At 44.5% G+C, this 24,681-nt stretch overlaps 1 protein-coding gene across 18 annotated transcripts in view; it reads right to left on the bottom strand.

Annotated features, from left to right (window-relative positions):
* Positions 1 to 3,835: 3,835 nt before the first annotated feature.
* The window catches only part of tns1b (tensin 1b), a 136,027-nt gene continuing 115,181 nt past the window's right edge, over positions 3,836 to 24,681 (bottom strand). For 4 of the 18 annotated variants that reach the window (XM_034573502.1, XM_034573503.1, XM_034573507.1 and 1 more), the window contains 18 exons: positions 20,403 to 21,884; positions 19,234 to 19,314; positions 16,357 to 16,550; positions 16,114 to 16,252; positions 12,923 to 13,018; positions 12,602 to 12,628; positions 12,141 to 12,321; positions 10,889 to 11,913; positions 10,312 to 10,398; positions 8,730 to 8,858; positions 7,792 to 7,884; positions 6,803 to 6,880; positions 6,493 to 6,561; positions 6,294 to 6,320; positions 5,686 to 5,854; positions 4,722 to 4,790; positions 4,541 to 4,570; positions 3,836 to 4,372 (listed from right to left, as the gene is read on the bottom strand). In XM_034573502.1, coding sequence (XP_034429393.1) covers positions 4,234 to 4,372; positions 4,541 to 4,570; positions 4,722 to 4,790; positions 5,686 to 5,854; positions 6,294 to 6,320; positions 6,493 to 6,561; positions 6,803 to 6,880; positions 7,792 to 7,884; positions 8,730 to 8,858; positions 10,312 to 10,398; positions 10,889 to 11,913; positions 12,141 to 12,321; positions 12,602 to 12,628; positions 12,923 to 13,018; positions 16,114 to 16,252; positions 16,357 to 16,550; positions 19,234 to 19,314; positions 20,403 to 21,884 — 4,115 coding nt within the window. In that variant the 3' untranslated portion in view covers positions 3,836 to 4,233. The remainder of the gene's footprint in view (positions 4,373 to 4,540; positions 4,571 to 4,721; positions 4,791 to 5,685; positions 5,855 to 6,293; positions 6,321 to 6,492; positions 6,562 to 6,802; positions 6,881 to 7,791; positions 7,885 to 8,729; positions 8,859 to 10,311; positions 10,399 to 10,888; positions 11,914 to 12,140; positions 12,322 to 12,601; positions 12,629 to 12,922; positions 13,019 to 16,113; positions 16,253 to 16,356; positions 16,551 to 19,233; positions 19,315 to 20,402; positions 21,885 to 24,681) is intronic. The other 14 variants (XM_034573511.1, XM_034573516.1, XM_034573518.1 and 11 more) reach the window with 10 other exon arrangements.

Below are 24,681 nucleotides of genomic sequence, written 5' to 3'. Positions count from 1 at the left end.
ATGTGTGTGTGTGTGTGTGTGTAATTTATATACATATAAGTATAGTTTAGAGTCTTAAAAACATAACACAACATCATGTATGAAGACAAATAGGTAATTAAAACCAAATTTACCAGAAGATGTACGACTTTGACAATAGACTTTAACAAACATCAGTGTGATAAGAACTACCAAAAATTACAGAAACTATATTAAAAAATAAATAAATACATTTATGTTTAGCCTACTTTGACTTTTCAGTTAGGTCCCATCCACTAACATGGAGGAGGCAAGGTTTATGACCTTTTACTGCAGCCAGCCAGCCACCAGGGGGCCGTGTGTGGCACTTTGCAGGTTGGGATCTGGACACAAGGCACACACACACACAATGTCAACACACCTGTCACCATGGTGATGCTAAACCACAGACACTGCAAACTACATCTTGTTGTTATACAGTCTACGTGCTACACACAGCGCAGGTATATACTAACGATGTAGCCATGACAACTAGAGTGAACTCATCACTGATACCAGATTTACAAACGGATTAAACTGCCTCACACAGACAGGAGCAGCCACCTGTGAACCACATGAGGCAGATCCATTAACCAGATGCTGGAGCCAGAGGAACTTCCAGTAAAAAGCATTAGTCAGAAAGTTCTTACTGCCTTAAAATGCATTCTCACATTTCAGCATATCAGTGTAACAGACCATAACAGAAACATCACGACTGTTTCCAACGATGCTTTGATTGACGATGGGTGTTGTTAAGGTTAAAGAGACATGTGCTTGGTTTCAGGCTTGAAAGATTTGTGTGACGTGAAAAACATCTTCTACCGATTTCTAAAGCCTCAGATGTTGTGGCCAGGAAAACAAAAACACTGACCTTATTTCCTGGTGATAACAGTCTCTGTTTGGAAACGATTTCCAGAAGTGATGTGAAATTATGGCCAAACTTTCTTTTCCTGTGGATGAGAGGCACCAATTTTTGACTTGAAAGTTTTTAACTTAAAGGTTTTGTGTGTAGGATTTAGTGACATCTAGTGGTGAAGTGTCACGTTGCAGCTGAACACCCCTCATCTCATCCTCCTCTTTCAAACATGAAGGAGAACCTGTGGAAACCTTCAGTTGTCATAGAAACTCAAAAGATGTTTAGTTTGTCCAGCCATGTTTTGAAAAATATATATATAAATATAAAGTATTTAGATATAAAGGACCAATTCTAGACAATTTAAATGAAACACACTGGTGAAAACATCACTATTTTATATTAAAAATTCTGCCAATAGATCCCTTTCATCTAAATCTTACACACTGGAACTTCTTTAACTTCTTCATCGTATCTCTGCACCAAACCTCAGGAGCACAGTGGTTCAGTGATGGAGCCGTAAATTAGTTTCCTCTATTTAAATACAAACTACCTGAGGACAAATAAAGTACATCTGCAATAGTCATTTGTTTTATGGTACTATCAAACTTGATAGAAGTGATACATGAATGTTATTACTCCATTCCCACACCTAAATGTATTTTTTAATAGTTTACAGTTGATATAAAAGCCTGTAAAGTCGCAGAGTGACACAAAGAACGACAAACTTTCCCCGTACATTTTTTGATTTGTACTGCTTTTTAATGTGTTTTTTTTTTTCCATCAGAAATAGTAAAAGCCATACACTGTAGCAAACCAAAAGTAACAAAGCTCTATACAGGCACAGTAGCTCATTCACACACATTCCAACAGTCCGCACTGATCTGTCGAAGTGGGCACACGCCACTGGAGTTTCCAACATTCAGTTTGAAGAGGAGGAGGAGGAGGAGGAAGTTCCCCTCTTCTCTCAACGAGCGTTTCGTAGGCAAAAATATAGAATATAGATTCTTCTGTCAAGACACGGTCGTCATGGGGGGGGGGGGGAACCGAAACCTGATGATAACTACGTGTGGGCATGGATCTGAAAGGACGTGAGGACACTGGGTACTGGTTCCAGTCAGCAGGTTACTGGCTGACGTGAGCGTGCAGATTCTTTCTAATAAATAATGGAAGATTCTTGTCAGATATTTTTTTTAAAAAGCCCTGTAAGTGCTGTATTTTTTTATTTTAGTTGTGTAGAAGTACATTTGAGTTAATGACGCCCCCCCCCCCCCCAATACTAAACTTCATCTCACTATTTTTACATCATGCTGCAGTCAGGCAAAAAAGAAAAGAGACGTGACCTCTGCACACTCAGTTCTCCAACGGGGCTCGAATGGGCAAAGACAATTTACAAAGAACGCATCGGGGATCACAATTCAAATTCATGTTTTAGTTCATTTTTCTCAGTGATCAAATTTACCCCCAAACAATCCAACCTGCCGTGATAACAGCTAAAACACTGTCTTAGAATAAAAGTGGGTTCCTTTTGTAATGATCGCTCTTCACCACATGAGGGCAGCAGCTAATGACTGAACTGACTCCCTTTTAAAAAATAAAAAAAAAAGAAGAGTCTGAGGATCAAACTCTTCTTCCTTCTGCACCGATGACGTGAACCGGGGGGCGTGTTCAAAGTCCACATCTCGTCTTATTTGCTGTAGAAACACACCGATAATACTTTAACATTTTAAGTGCTAAACTTGGACAATGTATTTTTCCAGGCAGGTTTAAGTTAATAAAACAAACGTTGCTTGCATCACTTTAGGAAAACTCCAATTTGGACTTCAGTAACAACAATCTTTCATACAAAATATTTCCCCTCTTACAAAAAAGAAAATCAACAACAACAACAACAACAAAACGCCTCCCCGAGAAAACGAGAATGTTAACAAAAGGAAGTAATGCTGTGGAAAAAAACCAAAAACATTCAAAAAACAACAGTGATACACTTTTTTTAAAAGCACACACTTTACACCTTATATATACGTCAACGCTCTTGACTTTAGCCAAAATAAAAAAAGCAACTTTTCTCTTCTCGCTTTTCAGTAATCTTGATGTATACTTATATAATACATGTATACACGATAACAAGAGCAACAAAGCAAAAAAATAAATATCTTAAGTCACTGTTTTGAAAGTTTTTTTTTTATATATATATATATATATCTATATATGTATATTTATAAGTATAGCTTACTTTTGGGTAGGGTGTGAGTGTTAACAGTTTTGGCCGGCCCGACGCAAAAAGGAGCTTCTCTCGATAGACGGAAACTTTTTCGAGGCAGGAAACTGAAGAGCGGGATAGCACGATCAAACTTTTCTAAGAAGATCGGCCCCTCGCAAAACAACTCGAGGTCGAGCTGTGAGCAGAATCGAGTTGCTACGTGCAGAACAGAGGATGGAGGCCGACAGGAAGCTCGTCTTGACTAACCTTTTGTTTGTTTGTTTGTTTGTTTTTTTTCAAAAGTCTGGCTATTTGCATATTGAAGTCAGCCCACATGAGTTTTATGCTCTTCTTTTTCTTAAAAAGCTCCGCATTAGAAAACAAGTCAGGCACCAAACGTCGTCTAGAACAGTCCCACTCAGAAAGCAGCCGAGAATATTTACACACAACCTCACCAGCCGCAAAGAAATGTCCAAACGAGGACATGGTTTGCCGCCCGGCGCCGAACGGAGCTACAGTATCAGTACATACAGGAACAAAAAAAAAAAAAACAGTTCAGTAAGTTTTGATTAAGCAGCCATATTTGTTTTACAAAAAGAATACTTCTGCCCCTCCGACGACGGCACGCTATACACGCCCTGACTGCTTTTTTAAAAAAAAAATCTTTGGTTGACCAGTCAAAAGCCTGATAGATAAACAATCCTCCTTTACATCACTCAACTTGACTTCTTCTTCTTCTTCTTCTTTTAAAAAAATTAAAATGAAACAATTGCTAAAAAATAATAACAGTTGCACACATCATGTCATTCCCTCTTCCTGTTCGTGAGTTACCCTGCCAGGGAGAATGAAATCACACCCCCCGTCCCATTGTCGCACACAGCCACTCCCCATCCTGCACTTCCTCTGGTTCATTCTGGAGTCCGTCCGAGAAGAAAAGCACATGCAGGCAAGCCACATGCACGCAAACACACCACACACACACTCTGTCATGCCCCCTTTCATTCACTCACACACACACACACAGACACACACACACATTTGCCTTACAGAGCAGGAAAAATAAGGTGGCGCGTCAAACCAAAGGCTAATTTTCTCCAAATCAGAAAAGTAAGTGTCTGTGGTTAAAAGGAAAGAAAATAACCGAAGGCATAAAAAAAAAACATGGGTTTGCTGATGGTGCTCATTGTTTCTGCGCGGCGATCATCTTCAGGACAAAGTTGACGATGGCGCTGGCGGGCTGGTCAGGGTCCATCTCAGCGAAGAGGTGGCTGACGTTGTCGGTTGTGCTTCCCTGCTTGCGCGCCACAAAGCCAAACAGCCTGCGGGGACAGAGAGAGAGATTCAGATCAGACTGCGTCAAAGATCACAACCGTATCTGCAGAAGCCTTAACTGTGTTTGGTAAAACAAATCTTAAAGTTATGAGACTGCCCTCTAGTGTTCAGTGTTCAGTGTTATTCTATCAACAATAGAATGATATTGTACTCACTTGGATGTTCCTCCCTCAGGCTTCTTCCACCTGGAAAAATAAAAAAAACACAAGTTAATTTTAAGGAGCAGGTTAGACCAGACTGAAAAAAGTTTGGATCGTCCTTTTTATAGTTGAAGTAGTGTAAGAAGTTCTGAAACCAATCCACTACTAGTAATGAAGTTCATGTCTCTGTACTCACTTCCTGTCCTGAGGGTCAATATCGCAGAACGTGACAGTGTTGTTCGGGTAGTGGCGTCGGAAGAAAAGCCTGAAACACAAGAAACCAACAAAGAGCATTACAGATACATCCAGTATAAAAACATAGTGTAACATCCTGTTGTACAGATGATGCTTTGTACAGTTCATCAACATCTTTTAATGTGGCGGGAGCATAAGCATGATTATTAAAATGCTCATAAGCACCAGTACAGGGGCTCCAATAGGAAATCAAAGTGTATCTGGTCCAAACAAACTTTAAACTAACTTCAACACTAGAGGGTTGAATATCTGTTCAATTGGTGATTAGTAAACTAACTTCAGCTTGAAGCTTAATAAACCTTTTTAGTATGTGTCATCAAAATGTAATATTTATTTCCTGATATTAAGAAATGTGCTCTTCTGAGTTGGGACAATATACAGGAAACCCCCCAGTCCTGCAGTGCAATGCACATATTGACATTTAGATTTTTAAAAAAGGTCACATGACAAACCGGCACATATTATTTAATTAATCACTTTTATTTATAAATTCTCTATAAGTTTGTATTAGTAAAGAGATGACGGGGAATCTGGGAGCAAGAGATTTAAAGTGACATCTTAAACCCTGAAGTCATGTTCTACAGATATATAGTTAAAATGTGTTATTTAATAGTTTTATAAAATAAATCCTGGTCCCCGACACAAAACAAATTTTCAGATTTGAGTTGTTGATTGAAATACTGTAGTGAACAATAAGACCCTGATCCTTTAATCCTGTGTCAGCAGTTATTTACAGCCTCTGATCGTGTGTAATGATTCATGTTGAAACTCGTCCTTCGAAAAACAAATCTCCAGACGGGTTCAGACATCAGTTCAATTACATCTGCAGCAGAAACCTCCAGATGCAGAGCTGCGTCTGCGTCTGTGAGCAACCTTTCACACTGTGCTGCATCCTCCACACTTACTTCCTCTGGTTGTCCGTCAGTGTGATGCCTTGAGACGACACCTTGAAGTGCACCACGGTGGCGGCGGGCGGAGAAGCGGCAGCCAGCGTCTCAGATATGGCCTTGGCAACAGCCTGAGGCCCCGTCAGGGACTCCATCTCCACTGAGTTGATGTAGAGCACGTTGCATGCTGGGAAGAGAGAAAGCGTCCCAGTCAGGTTAAACAACAAACTAACGATGTCACGATTGGAAAGGTAGAAATTTCAGAAAATGAACAACAGAACTTTAACATGTAAAGACAAAACTAAAAACAAATTGCAGAATCAATCCTGTAAAATGTTATTAATGAGAAAGATTGCCTATGACCTGTTCATGCAAATATGTCTCCTCATTAGAGAGCATGCTTCCTGGAGCCAAACTCCATCCAAGTCATTCCACATAAAACATTCTGCCTGTTACGGACGAGAAGCTGCGAGCTGCTGTTAAGAGACGCATTTCCGAGGGAGTTCTGTTAAACAGGGCCATTAATATGTGTCTTATTTTTTGTGCAGGTAACAACACGTAGACAGACAACACGCACGGGATGCACATTCCAGACGTAGGCGTCCAAATAAGTGCTCAGGGTTTACCATGGGAGTCAGCAGGGGCCCTCTGCACTGGGATAACAAGGATGTCATGTTGTCAGAACACGTGAATGGGATAATTCAGGACACACGAGCGGTGTCGTCACACAATCTTACAGCTGCGTGGTTGTGTTAACATCTCAAAACACTGAGAGTGGTACAAAATGTGAAGGTGTTTAACAGTGAGAGCGGGTCGATGTTTTACCTGCTCCTTGTTTCAGCCGCTCGACCAGCGGGTTTGTGGTCGCGACCGCCGGTGCTTCCTCCAGGAGATCTGCTCACAGGGACAGAGAGAGGGGGGGGGGGGGGGGGGGGGGGGTTTGAAGGTTTATTGATTTGCATTGTGGACAGGGAGGCATCATGTAACTGAACCTCAGCCTCTTTTACTTTGTTAAGTACAGGTCTCACAACGCTGCAATCCTGGAACAACATTTGAAATCCGATTTGCTTTCACTCCTTTCTTTTAATATCTGACATATTGATGAGCTTTTATCTTATTGCTCCGGTGCACGGACCTGTGGAGGGGATGAGTAGCTTGCAGGGCAGGGCCAGTGGCGTGATGGCATGTTGGTAGACCAGCGCCGACAGACAACCTGACAAGCAGACACACAAACACAGTTAGGATCAAGGATGTATCCAGTTCACTTCATCCCTGGAATCAGCTTCTCACTCTGAACTCAGTGTCCCAGTCCTTCTGAGTTTGTTCTACTTCTTACCTCCATTATTCTAAAGATATCAGAATTATATTGATTTGACACTTCTGTTACACAATGAAATAAATATTAACATTTTAACCTTCTACGTGCATTTGTTATTAATATGAAAATAGACTCAGTGTTGAGTTTCCACCATCATTACTCTTTACTTACTGCAGTTAGCAAAGTTATGATGTTGTTAATAATTTGATAGTGACAAACACAAATGGACACATTGTGTTTATTCATGTATTTCTCTCCTCATAATTCATCCTCCAGCATTTGGTGAAATGTGTTTTGATTGAAGTTCATGGTGTTAAAATATAAATATAAAATAAAACATAAACAAAGGAGGCAAAGAGAGAAGAATCGTGTTAATGAGTAACGAGCTGAGGACGACAGAGGAAGAAGAAAGAAGGTGACACAAGTTTACAGAAGTCAGCTTGGCCCATTTGGGATTTGGCAGAGGAGGACTGTACACACACACACACACACACACACACACAAACACACACACACACACACACACACACACAATCACACACACACACACACACACACTTAGCAGAGTTAGATCACTTCAGTCAACACTGTAATTACAGTAGGATTAGACATTACAGAACTTGGAACTTGGTGCAGAAAGATGAATCGACACCATCACAGCGGAGGTCTAATGTTTAATATGTCATGACGAATGTGCCAGTGGGCTTGTTGTGTGTGTGTGTGTGTGTGTGTGTGTGTGTGTGTGTGTGTGTGTGTGTGTGTGTGTGTGTGTGTGTGTGTGAAATCATCGGGGGGGTCCGACCTACCGAAGTAAGGCTCGTTGGGACACCCCTTCAGCTTCACTCCTTTCGGGCTGCTCTCGATCAGGAAGTGCCTCACCAGCTCGTTGCTGACGTCCCCTGCGACAGAAGAGAGGGAGAGGTGTGAGTGAGTCCAGGTAGAATACTGCAGACATCACCTCATATCGTCGGCTTTAAGATATTAACTTTAACTCCATCTCCTCCCACCGACCTGAGACCAAAACAAGGAGAAGCTAAAGCCTCGCTAAACACCGGAGGAGCCAAAGTAAATACGTGTTGCATTTGTAACGGCTGCAAAACATCATGTCCTGTTTTTTAAGCGTCTGTTGTTCTGTATCGGCCACATTGTACTTGTGAAGCACTTTGAGCTGCTTTTTATACTATTAATGCTTCATAAATAAAGTATATAATAATATCAATCCTCCTGCTAATTCCACAAACATCTCTGTCTCTGTGTGTGTCTGTCTGTGTGTGTGTGTGGCTCACATTTGTCCTGAACCTTTCATCTAATCGGCTTCAAACTTGGCATGTGTATTGTTAATGTTCCAGGGAAGTAAAGTGCTAAGTTTTACCTACTTTCTAGAAATGTGTGTCTACAAAGTAAAATCACAACGTTCTATTTGTTGCTGCAATGCTTTGTATTGAGCTGAATCACAGAGCTTTTAGTTTGAAAAGTTGTACTGCTTAACAGAGTCTGAAATGGCCGACATGCTAAATCATTCAAACTCATGTATAAACCACACAGGTGAACAGTAACAACTGCATGGAGACTATAACCAGGTAGGATGAACACAAAGTTTTATAGTTTTCATAGACTGCTTATAAAAAGCTCTGCACACGACAGAAACATGACATTATACTGTAGGTTTGTTTGAGGAGGGCTCAGTAATGGAAATGAATAATAATAATGATTAATAATAATAATAATAAATGCTGCCCCCTACCTTTCTTGTTCTGATGCACGGAGGGCGGCGGAGAGGCCACCTTCATTGCCAAGCCGTAGGCCCCCCGGAACGAGTGACTGTCCCGAATTACGAAGGCTCCAGGTTCCCTCTCTCTCAGCAGGCCAATAGCTGCAACACAGCAAGCACTCACTTACTTCATCTACGTGGTTTCAGTTGTAGCCATGCGAGGCTAATTAGCTCCAGCACGTTAAACCAGACAGAAACGTCTCAACAGCGATTTAGACGGATTGTTACAGGAAACCTTGTGCAGACATTAATGTTCCTCTCAAAACGAATTGAAAGAGGAGCTCAAGTGATTCTCCGGACGGGACATTGCTGCTTAATTTGCGCTCAGCTATGTGCTTTTCATACCAAACCGAGCTAAACTCCGGTGATGGGATGTAGAGGTCGGACAAAGTCAGAGAGTTAAAGGATCAAAGTGGAGAAAAAGAAGTTAGAGGAAAAGAAAAACCAAGAAGAAGGTGAAGTGAGTCCTGTTTCTTTGTTCAATGAAATCGCTGTCAGCCTGCGTCTCATTAAAACTACAACCTCTAACATTACACTTTGCTTCAGACGCTCCATTGTTCAAGGAGAAACGCTTAACATCCGTTACTTCGCTGTTTAGTCCACATGTGACAGTTTAGGGAAGGAAGATGGATGAGATGAGCAACACATGCAGATGTTCCCTAATTCTCTGCATATGGTGTGGCTTTCCTACAGGGAGTGCACAGGACTAAGTTTAAACTGTGTGTGTGTGTGTGTGTGTGTGTGTGTGTGTGTGTGTGTGTGTGTGTGTGTGTGTGTGTGTGTGTGTGTGTGTGTGTGTGTGTGTGATGTCATTGCAGTTAAGCATAGGCTTGTGTTTAACATGATATAATCCAATACGCTCCATGAGTGATTGCAGCTGGAGCAGCCAATAGCCACTGACCTCACAAGCAAAACACACAATCACTGAGAAGTGTGTGTGTGTGTATTTGCATTTGCATGCACATTCATTATTGCGTGTGTGTGTGTGTGTGTGTGTTGCACATACATTAATCAAAAGAGATTATGCTAAAGTCTCCTTAGATGTCAAATTCCACTAAAGCATTATGGATGAATAACAACAGATTATTCGTTCCAACCACATTTGAAAAGCTTCACAGGAGTTTTCCACTAAAAACAACGGTGACCCAGTTCTCCATGGGAAACGAGCAGCAGAACATCAATATCAACATTTCAAACCACTTCACAGTTCACAACCTGCTCCTACAAACTTTAAACGTTCGGCTCCTTCCAGACATTTCTAATTACATTCAACTTTTTTCTAATAGTTATACATTTTGAAATATTAATTTGTACTAATCACATTCACCTGATCTTGGCCTCTACTTTTTACCATCATATATTATTTCAGCTTGATTCTGCAGAACTTTGCCGAACATGAGAGATTTCATTTGTCCCGACAATGACCTGACAGGATAAGTCTCTGAGGTGTGAGGCTGATATTTTAAGTGTTGGTTCTGATTGGACCTGATGAAACACGGTAATTATTCACAGAAAACATCTGAAGACGATCCGATCACGCTCTGGGCGATCTTACCTTGCTCCCTGGAAATGTCTGGCTTGTACCAGTACTTGGACGTGTCCTGGACAAACTTGACATTCAGTTTGCTCTCAGGACTTCCATCTGCGACGAAAAACAAAACAAACAGATTCAGCTCTATGTTGCGACGACATCCAAGGTTTGTCACCAACTGAAACCCCCCCCCCCCCCTCATTCTAACGTAAGGGAAAACACAATGGTTCTTATCTTAAAGATGATTTTCCACTACTGAAAACTGTGGTCGTGCAGATACACCTGAAAGCTCTGATATAATATATACCCGACATGTCTTGCTGCTGAATAGGAAGAGCTGTGCTGCTGTGTTCCAACTGTTTCTAATTACTCCAGATGATAAATATTGTATTATTGCTCTATATCTTCTTTGACTTGACAGTGAGTTGACACACAGATGTTGAAACATCCAATATTTCAATATCCTGCATATTGTATTGCATCATCATGTTACTTAGACATCATGATGTTCCTTTGCTTGAGGAGATGTTCTCTATCTAGACCTCTCTGAATGTTAAATGATTCCCCTTGATCTAACATCGATGTCAGAGAATGTCCTTACCAGGAATATTGAACCTGGAGAAGTCCGACAGGGTGTGGAAGTAGCCCAGAGTGCTTCCTCCAGCCACTGGAGGCATTATCTTCCCGTTCAGTGTGCCATAGGCTCCATTCGGTCGGTCACCACTGGACATGCGCCTCTTTTCTGGAAGCTGAGGCTGAAAGCCTGGGGCTGGGCTACCCTGCCTGAACCCTACACCCATCCCCATCATCCCCCCATCCTGGAAGCCTGCAGGCGAGATGGGGAAGGAGGGAGTGGGTGGTCCCTGGTAGCCTGAGGAGCTGCTCTGCCTCGACAGGTTCCCGTGCCTCTCGTCTGGGGTGGTGTAGCCGCTGTGCATGGGGTGACGGTCCAAACTGGGGCTTCTCTGGGACACCTGTGACACAGACGGGTGACGGCCCAAAACCGGACTTCCTTGGGGCTGTCTGCTGAGTACGGGGCTGCTCTGCATGGGCTGACCCAGGGATGGCTGTCGACTGAGGACCGGGCTCCGCTGAGACCCCTGTCCCAACGAGACCTGTCTGCTGAGGACGGGGCTATTCTGAGCCCCCGGTGAAAGACGCCGACCCAGCATGGGACTGCCACCTGGCATGTGACCCGGCACGCCCACATCGTAACCATTAGCTGTTGATGTTTGCTGACACATGATTGAACCGTCCTGGTTAGCACTCGAGTGCTGCTGCAGGACGGAGCTGTGAGTGGAGCCAAAGATGGTCCGTTGCAGTGCATGGGGACCTCCATGGCTGAGTGTGTTCTGGGGGGGTTCTGAGGTGTGCGAGCTTGAGTCCGAGGCCCCATAGATCCCCAGGAGAGTGTTTGGGCCAAGGTAAGACAGTGTAGGGGTGGTAGTGCCATGGTAGAAGGAGGCTGGAGAGCTGGAGTCCAAGTAGGAAGAGGTGGGAGTGTTCACTGCTTGATAGGAGGGGGTAGGAGTGGGGTAGGCGCTGTCTGTAGCCTGGGAGCGGAAGCCTGAATCAGTAGTGGGTTGGGACGGAGTGCTAACACTGCTCTCTGCTAAAGGATGGTCCCTGGAAGAGAAAGAAAGTGGTTTATTTACCAGCTGTACGTTTTCTTTTAGAGGATTTTTAAGAAGGCACATTGAAACTACAACTGAGTGATTGACAGGGCTTTCTCCTCAGTCCTTTATCTTTAAAACTCATGGGACCATGTAGAAGTCTCCTATAGAAATATTATCTCTTATAATTTCCTAAAACTTATCCTTTGTATCTAACTGAGAACATAGTATTTGACTCACTCTTGAGAGCTCTGGATGGGACTGCTGCTGGACAGAGGTGGGTTCAGTGTGTGGGCGGAGGGACTCAGACTCCTCTGTTGGTTTGTGGTCTCTCCCAGTGGGCTGAGGCTCAGGGGTGACGTGGGCGCCTCTCCACCTCCCGCTGCCGACCTCGCCACAGACTCCACGTAGCTTCTTGGTGCTGCATGACACAGGAAGAGAGTTTCCCCCATTAGAATGATAGTTCAGTGTCTGTCCTGTGTGTATAACATGATGATGAACAAAATGAAAACTGTGAAAAATAGCTGTAATGATGATCATGTATTTTGCCATGAGAGCGTTTGTGTGTTTCTTCCAGACAGTTGATGAGAATGGAGAACGTCTGGAAACACATGAGGCGCGGGTGGAAAAATGGGGTGGAGGAGATTAGGAAAATCTAATTTCCGATTAATGATCTTGTGGCATCTTAGCCTGACTCTTACCTTCCTCATCCTCACTGCTCTCATCATCTGTGGAGCATCAGTGGAGATAATCCAGAGAAGAATGTAGAGGAGCAAAGGGACAGCAGGGGGAGTGTGAGCCAGATCTATTTCACTTTGTGTTATTAAGGAGACTTTATATCAGAAAGTCTTATAGCTGATGAGCCTTATGTGTTGAGTTGCTGTTTACAGAGGCCAACTCATCTTTTTAACGACATCTAAATACAATCATTTGGATTTTGCTCTTCTCTACTCATCTCCGTATCTACAGGGCCGCTACAGAAGGTTGTGATTCTCGTTAAGTGTCGGAGTGGGACGACCAACCTGAGCCAGTTTGATGCAGGAGGATTTCTGCTGGGTTGTGGGGCTTCAACCCCAGGGCTGACAGTGGAGTCTTGGCAAGACCAGGAGGGGACCGACCTGAGGGGAAAGGGACAGTTGTTAGGACACAGCATCGTGTAGCACAGGACATCTTGACGGGTGCGACCTGTTTTTTTACAGTTTGACATTATCAAGTCTTTCTTTGAGCGTATAAAAGACAAACATAAGAATCTAAATGATGTTTAAATACCTCCGCCAAGGAGAAGACTGTTTGCTTGTTTGTAAGTAAGATTAAACAAAACCTAGTGACAAGATCTGCATGAAACTTGGTGGAAGGATGTAAAAATTACTAATTATTTTTCACTTTCTTTGAGAGTTTTTAACATTTCTCTTTTTCCAGGAAACAATACACAGAACTGATATCTATGAGTGTGTAAAATTGTATTGAATATAAGTGGACTGTTGGGCCTTGGCGGAGGTCTGCGCTCTACTGAGTTTCCATATGAGCTGCTGAATACTTTATATATTTATATTATATTTGACAATATAGTTCATGTGCTAATACACAGGTACACAGCTGTCAAGACGAGGAAAACATCATCCACACACACACACACACACACACAAGAGCAACGTGTTCAGCAGGGGTGTGCCCATGCCTCATGCTCTGATGGGGGGGGGGCAAAACATGCATGTGACCAAACACGATGCGACAAACGTCACAACACGTCTCACTCTGCTGCTGGCAGAATGAGACGTGTGTCAAACACAAGTTAACGTCAAACTGAACACACGAAGCACATGTGGGGGATTTACATTGTGTTTCCTCTGGATACAGTTTTATAGAAAAGTTATACCAGTATCACTTAGTTATATATATTTGTGTGTTTTACATTATTTGTCTTAGCAATGATAAAGTCATGGTATTCCTTAGAATTAATTATTCATTCACTCGTTTTTTACCTCCAGGTTAAACACAAATAATCAAGGGAAAACTTTTGAGATAACTCAACCTATTGCTACGTACTTTGCCTATAAACAAAAGACTAGATGTAAATGGCTTGTACAGTACAGGCTGCTGGGGGGGGGGCAGGCAGGGGGCTGTTGTGGTGACACATGGCAGCGACAGGAACCCAAACACAGATGAGATGAGCAGCAACACAGAGCAGCAGCAGCCGAGAGAGGGAGGAGTTTGTGTGCTGCAGTGTGTGTAGCTCTATGAGTGTACGCCTGAGCCGAGAAGGTGTTGTTTGTTTGTTATTTGTCAGGATTCTGCAAAAACTGACCCGAGGAACAACTCAATCAATTTAGGTCATTCAGGGGAATATGATGTTTTTCAGCATTTCCTTATAAGGATCTTAAAAATCAGGCAAACGTAGGGGAGTGATTTTTATGTTTGTGAGCAATTTGGTGCAGATCCAAATAAAAATAAATTAAAATGTGGTTTCGTAAGGGAACTGTCAGGACTTGGCAGAGGCTCTAGTTGCCATTCTCGCTTATGTGCTTCACTCTTTGCAATGTTTTCCATTCCAGTGCCCGTTTGAATCATCTGAGACATTGCAGTGTGTTAACTGTTTCTAATGGGACAAATATAACTGATGTGTGTGTGTGTCTGTGTGTGTGTGTCTGTGTGTGTGTGTGTCTGCTCCACACTGTGTCCACCTTGCTGCTGGTGCTGCTCTCGTGTGGCTCTCATGCCAAAGCGGTGAAGGACTGTGACAAGTGACGGGTAAAGGGGTCGACCGAGCACAGAGGAGGGAGAGGGATTTGGGAATGAGGGAGGAGGGGAGGGGGGGGTCAACATGGCTGACGTCGTGGGACAGTGGAACTCCGGTAGAGACGTGCATCCTCCACTTACCAAAGAATCCAAATCAATTCTTTGAAGTTGCAACCTAGATGCCCCACCTTTACTGGCTGGTGCTGAGTGTGGGCGGACACTTGGGGGAATGTGGATTTCCTCTACGTATAGATCACAGTGTCTCACGTGCACTAATCCATTAACTAACGCATGCATCCTTTAACACGTCTTTGCCAGTAACTGCAAAACTGAGTTAACTGATGACAGCAGTTAACTCCACTGTGTGCGACAGGTGAAGAGACGCAAATGTTTTGTCTTCATCTCTCATTCAACACCCGTTGGTTATCTCAGAAAACAAAAAATGTCACTGCTCAGTGTCGCTGCTTGGGGAACAGTCCCACTCCGAGGGGAGGGAGCGATGTTACGCCACCGAGCGGGTGTGTTACAAATAGGGTGGGTGTGTGATTTTATGACCAGATTTTTATGGGTGTGCCCGGGGAGAGATAGGCAAGAGGACTGGATGAGGTAACTGGTAGAGTTGGCAAACAACACGTGTCCTAACACATGACTTTTGTTTTTGTGAGGGGCTGAGAGCGAGACTGAGAGAAGGGCGGGGGGTTCGGGGTGGAGATAAGTGGAAGTGGGTTTGTCTATATTTTTTGTTGTTCTCTGTTGCTCTAAAAAGATTGGGCAGACTTGGCTTCTCCTTGTTTGTACGATGGTGCTTCCCCTGATGACTGCAGACATTCTTGTGAGAAAAAGGAGGGATTCATTACGAGACGTGGCCACTCAGGCATTCGGATGAGCCAACACAAGCCCCCAGAACGCTGCAACTTCCCACTGGCTCACCCGGCCACTGGAAGCGCAGCCCATTTACAATCTGAACCAAAATGGGATTATGTAACAGACGGGGTTTGTTTTCACTACTCAGAACATGTGGTACCAAAGTGGAATACATGAGGAGAGTAAGTACTGTAAGAAAAGGTTTTTCCTTCACTGGGTTCTATCATAAGTTACATTTTTTGATCGTCCCACAAAACAGGAGAATAAGTCGATGATTGCAGAGTAACCACCTCGCCACAAAGAAATCGTTATAATAGGTTAAATGACTGAAAAATATAATATACTGACATCATGTTATGGTAAAGCTTTGGCTGCCAACGATGAAGAAGGAGGAAAAAACGTATTCAACATGTGGTTGTAAGTTTCTGCAAGATCTTATAACTGTTGGAGTTTTGTTTCTATGGATGAAATTGCTGTCCTGCATTTTGGCACAAGGGTAAGAACAACACTGTTGTTATAATCGTCATTAAGGACATTAATCATTTTATCAAATTGAGTAACTAATGAGGTCTGAGCTCCACAGTGCCCTCTGTCAGCCGGAGGGGGAACTTACACAGGTTGAAGTAAGGGGTTTGCGGCGAGATGGGGAAGTCAGGGGTTTGGGGAAACACCTCACCACCAATTGTGAGTGAAGGACTAATGGGGCCTCCATCCATTTCCTCGAAGGCCTCCCGGTAGCTGTGCATATTTCTCTGTAGAGGACAACAATGAGATGGGAAAAAAAACAAAAGCACACACGTCAACATCAGGTGGAAGAACTATGTGAACACATGTTGAAAAAGGGTAAACGTTCTACCTCCTTCGGCCGCCCTCCGGGGTTCATCGCTAACGCATTGACAAACTCTGGAGAAACACATCGCACAGGGGAACGAACTGGGACATCAGGGGAGGGGTCGTCGTCAGGACCGTTCTGATAGTGGCCGTCGCTGGCGAGGCGATGGCGAGGCAGAGTCGCGGTCTCGTCCAGGGACAGCACACGGGCCTGGACACCTGAGAGGACACGAGAGTGAGCTTTAGAATATCCCTCAGTGCCGCTCCATGCTTCTGCTTCCCTCCATCAGATGTTAATCGTTACCAAGCATCGTGAACGCTCACTGCTGTGCTCAATTTGCAGGACAATCAAACATTACAGAGCATTTGCGGCTGCGGCTCTTCACACTTTCAAATTTCACATGCACACACACACACACACACACGCAAGGTTAATGTCGGGTGATCAAACTGAAACCTGTTAAATCACAATCACAAGAAATCCTTTCATGAGTTCATTGATTAAAGCCACTGCACAAGTTATATCCCCAACAAAACACGACCTTGGACAATAGTTACATAAATACTCCCTCCTTGTAGCATCAGCTGAAACTAATAAGCAACAGTGTTTTTTTTGGAAGACTGGGAGAAAATATGTTCTCCCTCAAAAAAAATCATCGGGACTCTGTTATACGCTGGTGCAAAGTGAATGTTTGCTATCTAATGCGTCAATGTGGCCAGTTCTGGCTGCACCTCAAAGCAACCAGTAAGCTCATTTGAGTTAATCTGGTCCGAAGTGGGGGAGCCACAGGGAGAAGGGGGGGGAGAGGGAGAAAAAGCCACCGACATAAAACAAACAGGATTTGAGTCTAAGAGTTTTAAGCTAATATGCGATGCCACTGACTGACAGGTCAAGGCTGCAGCGCATGAAAAACACCTTCCGAAGCAGCGGAGCCAGCGTGAAAGGCGTATCAGCGGCTGAACTGCGCTTTGGAACGAGATAAAGGTTAACAGGAGAAAGTGGGGGGGGAAGAATAATGGGTTTAAGAAACGCCTGGGAACGGTGAGATAATAAATTCTGTTTTGCTGAAGCAGTTTACCCTGTAGCTTTTTTCTCTGGGTTGCTATCTTGATGTGTCCAATTCTGATTGGATGTTTTCTCTCTGACTGAATTGGAGGGAAAGAAACTTGACTTAAACCGATGGACTGATCTCTCAGACGATCTGAAAACAAAGACCAGCTTGTAGGAACTTTAAAAGTATGACTTAAGGCTTTTGTCAGTCATTTCCATACATGGGGGAATAAAACAACACAGACACACCCTACGAGCCGGCTGTTGTGGAAACAGTGAAAATATAACAGTCCTATTGATTCACTCAAACTCGCTCTAAAGCGAGGGAGCAACGCGAGTGGAGCAGCACCTGTGAGAATTGGAACAGCTAAACAGTTAGGGATGAAGTTCTGCTGCCAATGTCACATAGATTTAAAAAACCTCTACATCAAGCGAGTGAAATCTTCTTAACACATGCGTTTCTATTATCGTCGGTAAATCACAATTTTTTTTACAGAATAGAAAGAAATCAGCGACGAGCATGTGCCAATGCAGCCATCTGTCTGGAGGCTTCACACAGCACTGGCCCGGTGTTGGCAGGGTGCTGGTTAAAAAAATCTTGGAACTAGCAGCTCCGAGAAGCATGTAGTCAACACCCCCAAACAGAAGCACACCCACTTTTGCACCAACCCTGGAAACCGAGAACCAGATGTACCCACGATGCACCGCTCTCTAGCAGAGCACTGTCAAACACTGTGCTGTTGCCCTGGCGACGGCTAATGGTTTCCAGCTGGGATGGCTGGAGATCCCTGGGACTGGGACTGAATATTTTTCTCTTTTCTTTCTCCCCCCCCGTTTTTTTTCCCCCAGCTATTTGAAATGCAGTGATCACGTGGATTAAGCATGAGGCTGGTTCCAAAAGCATAAACTTGATATGTGATCCGTGGGTTTTCTTTTGTTCTGAGAGAGGGAATATGTGTAACACCTGCACTGGACAGAGGTTATCCCAGGTAAGACGGAGGGAACTGCATTCTTGGCAAAAGTCCGTTCAGGTCGATCATAGTATTGTGTCTAATTTATTTCACGATATGACCATATTATAACTTAATTATTTAACTCAATGATTCTCGATCAGTTAACTTTGAGTTAAAGTGTTGCATCACTGAAAACGCTGTCTGCAGACTGGCCCCTGACACAGAACAATCCTGTCTGCATTGTGGTAGACCGTCTCCCAGTGGACACATACGGCCTCAGTGGTGTTTCCAAGTAGGGCCGGTTCTCTCTCGTAGATTTTGTGTCCTTTATCCGCCTTTGTAAATCTTCAAAAACAGTGCAAGTGAAGAAAGCAGCCGTGAATGAGGCCAGTGTATCCTGGCCTTGGTATTGTTCCCCTCGTTTGGCAAAACGGATCTTGTGACATGCACTCTCCTGGTAAGAGACAGAGCCTCCTTTGTGCTTCCCCCGTCTCGTTCTTGTGAAACTTTAACATTATCCAATTTAGTTTTTTTTTTCGGCGCAACAGTTAAAACAGGGTAATTTCCTTGAGGTAGAAAACTGCAAAAACTCAAAACAAGCAGCAATGAGGGGGTGAGGTAAAGTATATGTGAAAAGGAAAAGCGGCAGATGGTTAGTTTGATGATGGTGCTCTGCAAACCTGATTATGACAGAGATGAAAGTGAGAAAGAGAAACAAAAGAGAGCGATGCGGTAGTCAACAGTTAGACAAGAAAGGATAAGTTATTAAATGCAACCAAGGGGCACTGCACTCGCAGGCAAAGATACAGACGTATAATTGGATTGAAGGAACACTTGGAAAAAAAGGACATCTCCTTCTTTCTGGAAGTGTTCCTTCAGACAGGATGGGAGAACCAACCCAGGTGGGAGTGAGAATGGCGGTGCTCAGACTGAGAAGAGGTCATGCTGGGGATGACACTTTGGACACGAGCCGAGTATTCTGGGTAAAAAAGATGAATGATGAGAGAGAGAGAGAGAAATATGATGATGATGACAAAACTGAAAGGAGAAGGAAGACAAGTGGACAGATGATGAGGTCTATGACCAGAACAGAGAAATAAGAAGGTAACGGACATATTCCATTTATATCTTGAGTGTGATGCAACCTGTGAATCCTACATTACAAACCACAAGCTGTTTTGCTTTAGTGTTGATTTGTATAACACAGGAACCAGTTGGTGTAATTTACTTCACACAGGCAGCACCCTTCATTTCCTAAATTGCCTTTAAATGGTGTTAAACGAGCACTTACTATTGTATCAAGAGAACAATAGCACTAAAGTGAAATGGACCATATTGTTGACTTTCTAGACGCATGTTGACTTTGCTCCGTGTTCCCGCTGCTCTGCAGGAAGCTTATCTGGGGACGTCAACCTGCTGGACGGGAGAACACTTCCTGTTTGAGTGATGGGGACGGATGAGGTGACATTCAGGAAACGAGATATAGGAACAGAGCAGTGTTTTCCAGGAGAGATGAGTGCACAGTGCATGGCTGATGGAATCAACAACTACTCTTCAGGACTTGCTCTGTCCTGAATGTTCTGCCACATGATATGATGAATAACACTGGATGAATAAATGATGACCATTTAATTTAGAATTTAGCATCAGCAGTTGTTGTTGTTGCACAACCGGGTGATGTTGTTATCGTCTCCTTGTCGGTGTTTTGGTGCTGCAGTGGAGGGCTGCAACCACGATCCAGCTAATTTAAAGTGTCAGGGGAGAAATGAGGAGGGAGACATTTTTAGAAAATAGGTGCTAAGGGCAGCCATGTGGTACCAAACCGGTCCTAAAAATGGGTCTCTTTAAATGGAAAGTAAAACAGCTTCATGACTCATCTTTCCATGGCATCATGCTAAGAAAGCTGCTGTGTTGTTCTCTCCGAAAAGTACATGGAAGGTAAAGGTAAGTTGTGAGGTGGTCACAAGCCATAATCACATTTGGTTACTTTTTCCAAAGGTGGAGTAATGAAATCACATTAATACCAGCAACCTCCTTTTATAAATGAATGTTAATATGAGATCTTACCAGCCACTCTTTGAGCCACCAGACCTTCCACGTTGAAGTCTTCATTGGCCTCACTCTCTATTGGCTGAGGTGATGCTGATGCAGCGCTTCTCTGGGGCTCAGACACCTCTGCAGAATGGGACAGTGTGCTCGGTGGATAGGTGTTGATGGGCTTCAGCTGGAAGTGGCCCGCTACAGTAGGGGAGGCTTGTGAGGGAGGACTTGCTCCAGTGGTTTCAGAGATGTAACTCAGTGATCCATGGACAGGTGGAGGCTCTGGTGTCGTAGGTTTTCCAGCTGACATCTGAGCTGGTGACACGGGACCTGAAAAGTGAATCGCAGACTCACCCTGGTAGGAGGGTCTGGTTTGGCTCTGGGAGAAGGACGGCTGTGTGGTCACTACAACACTGTTTTCCCACAGTGGAGCACTTTGGGACTTTGGCACCGGTGAACCAGCTGGATCCAGGTCCAACATGAGGAGATTAAGGGTTTCGATAGATTGCTCAATCTCTTGCTGGGAGGCGCTCTGGCGATGAGGGAACTGTGGGAGGCTGTGGTGGCTGGGCATCACTGCTACAGAGGGAGGTGAACTAAAAGTAAATCCTTCAGTTACTGGCTCCTCCGGTACACCGAACCGCTGCCAAACATTAATACCACGCTGGACGGCATCCCTGCTACTTGTAGTGCGAGCAGGAGCTGGTGGCATAGACTTTGGTTCTTCACCAAATGACTGAGAGCGGTACACACTGCCATTCTGGGTGGCCATGTATGTAACCGATAATGGGGCTGAATCACTTTGGCTTAAAGTGACAGGTTTGTCGGATCTGCCAACCTGTGGCTGGACGGTCTCCAGAGGCTTTTCTGGAGCACTGCGCTCCAGATATGGCACATGGTCCTGACCATTGATCAGTGACTCCGACTGGTAGTAGAGATCGGCTGGTGTGGCCCTCCCGTCTGTGGAGGAGAATGTCCCTAGACTGTCCACACTGTTGCCCTCTTGACTGGTAGGAAGCTCATCATCTAAAATGTCTGTTTCACGGTCAACGCTATTGTGCCCATTAACGTGGACCTGGGCAGGCACCAGATGAAGCATCCCTCCAACAGCAGATGTCGGGGGGGACAGGTAGCCCTGTCGGTGCATGGGCCCCTCCAGTCCACTCAGAAGCTGCTCCAGCTCCTGTTTCTCTTGGGGACTGATTGGTTGTTGGGCAGGTGGTGTGAGGCGATGGACCGAGGATGACTCCTCAACCACAGGGACGTGTGTCTGGCTCACTGTGGATACATGAGGGGCTGCTGCCGCATCATCAGTTCTGTCAGTTTTGATGGAGGCGGTAGAGTTTCCTGAGTCACTGCTCACTGATAAGGCGTGGTCCACCACGGGTAGGGCATGTTCAGCAGCAGTGGGAGGAAGGCCATTCGCTGTGACTGTTCCTTCAACAGCCTCCTTTTTGCGGACTTTGGCGTAGAGGCTGCCGTCCAGGGGCCCTTGGGTATGGATGACTTCTGAAACAACAGGTATGAGAAAGACTGATTAAAATCCCATTAAAACGTTTTGTATTTAACCAAATACAGCAATGAGTCACCATTTATATGTACAGCAATTTAGAATTACCCAAGTATTTTTAGAGTCACAGGTCATTTGGCCTTTACAGAAATAAATGCGTAATCTGCTAAATATAAGCACACAGTGTTTGTCAAGGCAAGACTGAGGAGACAGAAGTGGAGTGTTGGTGTGGGCATGGCCAAAATAGCTGCAGTTAAATTAAACACTGGCCCATGTCCACCTATTCCGCCAGCTTCAGGAAATGAGCATGGTCTGTGGCATTCACTGTGGAAAGAACGATGAGGAATCACAGGAGCCTGCTTTGCACTTTCTCGAGCCATATTGGATTTATCTGTGCCACCTGAGAAATACCCGCACAGCAGAAGGTGAATGGACATCACAGCCTTGTTAAACGACCCAAACGTTAACTCGTGAACTCAGTTGGGAGGGTACAGTACGGATTGTGTTCACCAAGTGCAAATGCACGTGTACACACATTGTACATTCACACATAGCCACACCCATGTCCAGTGATGAGGAACTAGGGTGTTCCAATCAGAATAATTTAGTCATCACTGGAAAATCGGACTCACGGAGTAAGAAAGGCCTGGAGTCCTTTCCCTGGCCTCCAAAGCCAAAAGGAAAACAAAAGCATAACGGTCATACTGAACAAGTTAAAACACACACACACACACCACCACCACCACCACCACCAACGGAGCACCACAGATATCAAAATATACGAGTCTGTTCCTCAAAAGAGTAATGAATAAAAGCTCTCAAGTTCCCCACATCCTCTGCACCGTTTAGTAACAGTTTGTGTGGTTAAACATAGTTCAGGAAGGCAAAGAGAAAAACAATACCTTGTCAGATAATTTGTCTTCCCCAGTCCATTACAGTTACCAAGGAACCTCATAACCCATGATGAGGCAGGCCGGGGTAACCAAATCAGATTCTACAGCTGGGAAAGGAGCTGCACAAAGAAGCTGTCTGTGCCTCTGTAACTTATAGATATCTCCATCGCAGCCTCGGTGAATACAGCGCTCTGTGATTGAGCTTGGTGGGCGTGCACGAGCTGGATGCTGCAAGGTCTCCTTGGTTGGCCCGGGGCAACTTGCCAAGGGAATGGCGCACTGTAGCTGTTTCCCTGCCAGACTGCTGGTAGACCAATCCGGTGGTTCTTGGTCAGAGAGAAACTCGGTGTATGTTTACTCTTACTAATCCCTCATTTGGTTTACTTTGATTGGTACAATAATGGACCGCATGGGGGGGGGGAAGAGGCCACAGTAGCCTCAGACATGTCTAGTCTTATGCTAATGGCCTGTTGCAGTATTTCATGGCATTCGGACAGTGGATCTCCAGTGTAACCTTTGGTCTAGGCAGCCAAGTTAATCAAAACTCAAGGTAGTTGTCATGACTACCATAGTCAGCACAGACTATAAAGGGCCATACAAGGCTGCACATTTTCTGTGTTTTCGTAGCTATTCATGAGAATTCTCTACAAATATAGCTGCTAAGACGGGAGGATCCAAAACCAGCCATCATTAATCATTTATATAGCTTATGAAAATGCTTAAGTATCAAATTAGGGGCTGCACAAACATTCCAGTCCACACACACCCACACATAAACACACACACACACACACACACACCATTAATGCATCCATCATCCCGATAAACATAGACATAAGTCATGAAAGAAGAGCTCCCCATGCTTTCTCCATTTCACTACCTTTACAATCACCTGCACTGTGGCTAAATGCAACTCACACAGTTGAGAGGATCAGTTCCACATCTTTGCCAAGTTCACATCCCCGAACCTCATAACTACAGCACATCCACAAGTTACCTCAAAGTAAGTCAAAGCCTTGTCAGAGGAAATGGCAGAAACACCTCCACAGGTGGAGGTTCCCCTACCTGAGAGAGTAGTGGACGACGGCACAGTCTCAAACTGATCTGGGAAAAGCCCTGCGGAGGAGCCCCCCCGGGGTGGGGACATGAGGGATTACAGCAGGAGTTAGGGGAGTTGGTTTTGGCTACAGTTCCTTCTCCTTCTCCTCCTCCCTGTCCTGAATAGCTCGCTGTCTGGCCGGATCAGGAGAGCTGCTGCTGCTGCTGGCTGCTCGGTGGCTCTCACTAGTCTAAAGGCTTGCCCCTGCTGTGTGTGCGTATGTGGAGGTCTATCACAACAGCCTGTTCGGCGGTGCATGAGGAGAGGTGGGAGGGTGAGGAGCCACTGAGATCCAGAGTTTGATAGAATGACATCAGTCCCATTAGGTTCGGCTCTCTCTCGCACACACCCACTTCCTTGATGCACAGTTTCTAAAAGCCCAGTTTCACTGACTTTTCACTCAAGAGACCACTCCTGTGAAAACTGCGTCTAAATAAAAGACAGACATATACAGATCGATGCCCCCTCCTGCAGCCAGCTGGTGTCAAAAAACACTCGTGTAATGGAAAGAGCTACTTTGTCCCAGCAACAGTAACTTCACGAGGTCTCTCCGAGCTCGGAAGCTGAAAGAAACCCTCCTCCCTGCTGCAGCCAGATGGAGAAAACAGAGAGAGAGGCTCACTGGGTGAACTGACAGGGTCCCGGTCTGACTTTTATAGAATATAAGGAGGTCTTACACACATCTAGTTCACTAATGGAACTTTTAGTAACAAGGCACAACTTTTCCCCCCTCAGTCTGAAAGCTCTTCAGTCTGTTGTGTCATCTGAACACATCAACATGCTGGAAGGTCACTTTCCAACAAT

This window comes from Hippoglossus hippoglossus, chromosome 21 (assembly GCF_009819705.1).
Source record: "Hippoglossus hippoglossus isolate fHipHip1 chromosome 21, fHipHip1.pri, whole genome shotgun sequence".
NCBI lineage: Eukaryota > Metazoa > Chordata > Actinopteri > Pleuronectiformes > Pleuronectidae > Hippoglossus > Hippoglossus hippoglossus.
This window is presented reverse-complemented; position numbering and strand designations above follow the sequence as displayed.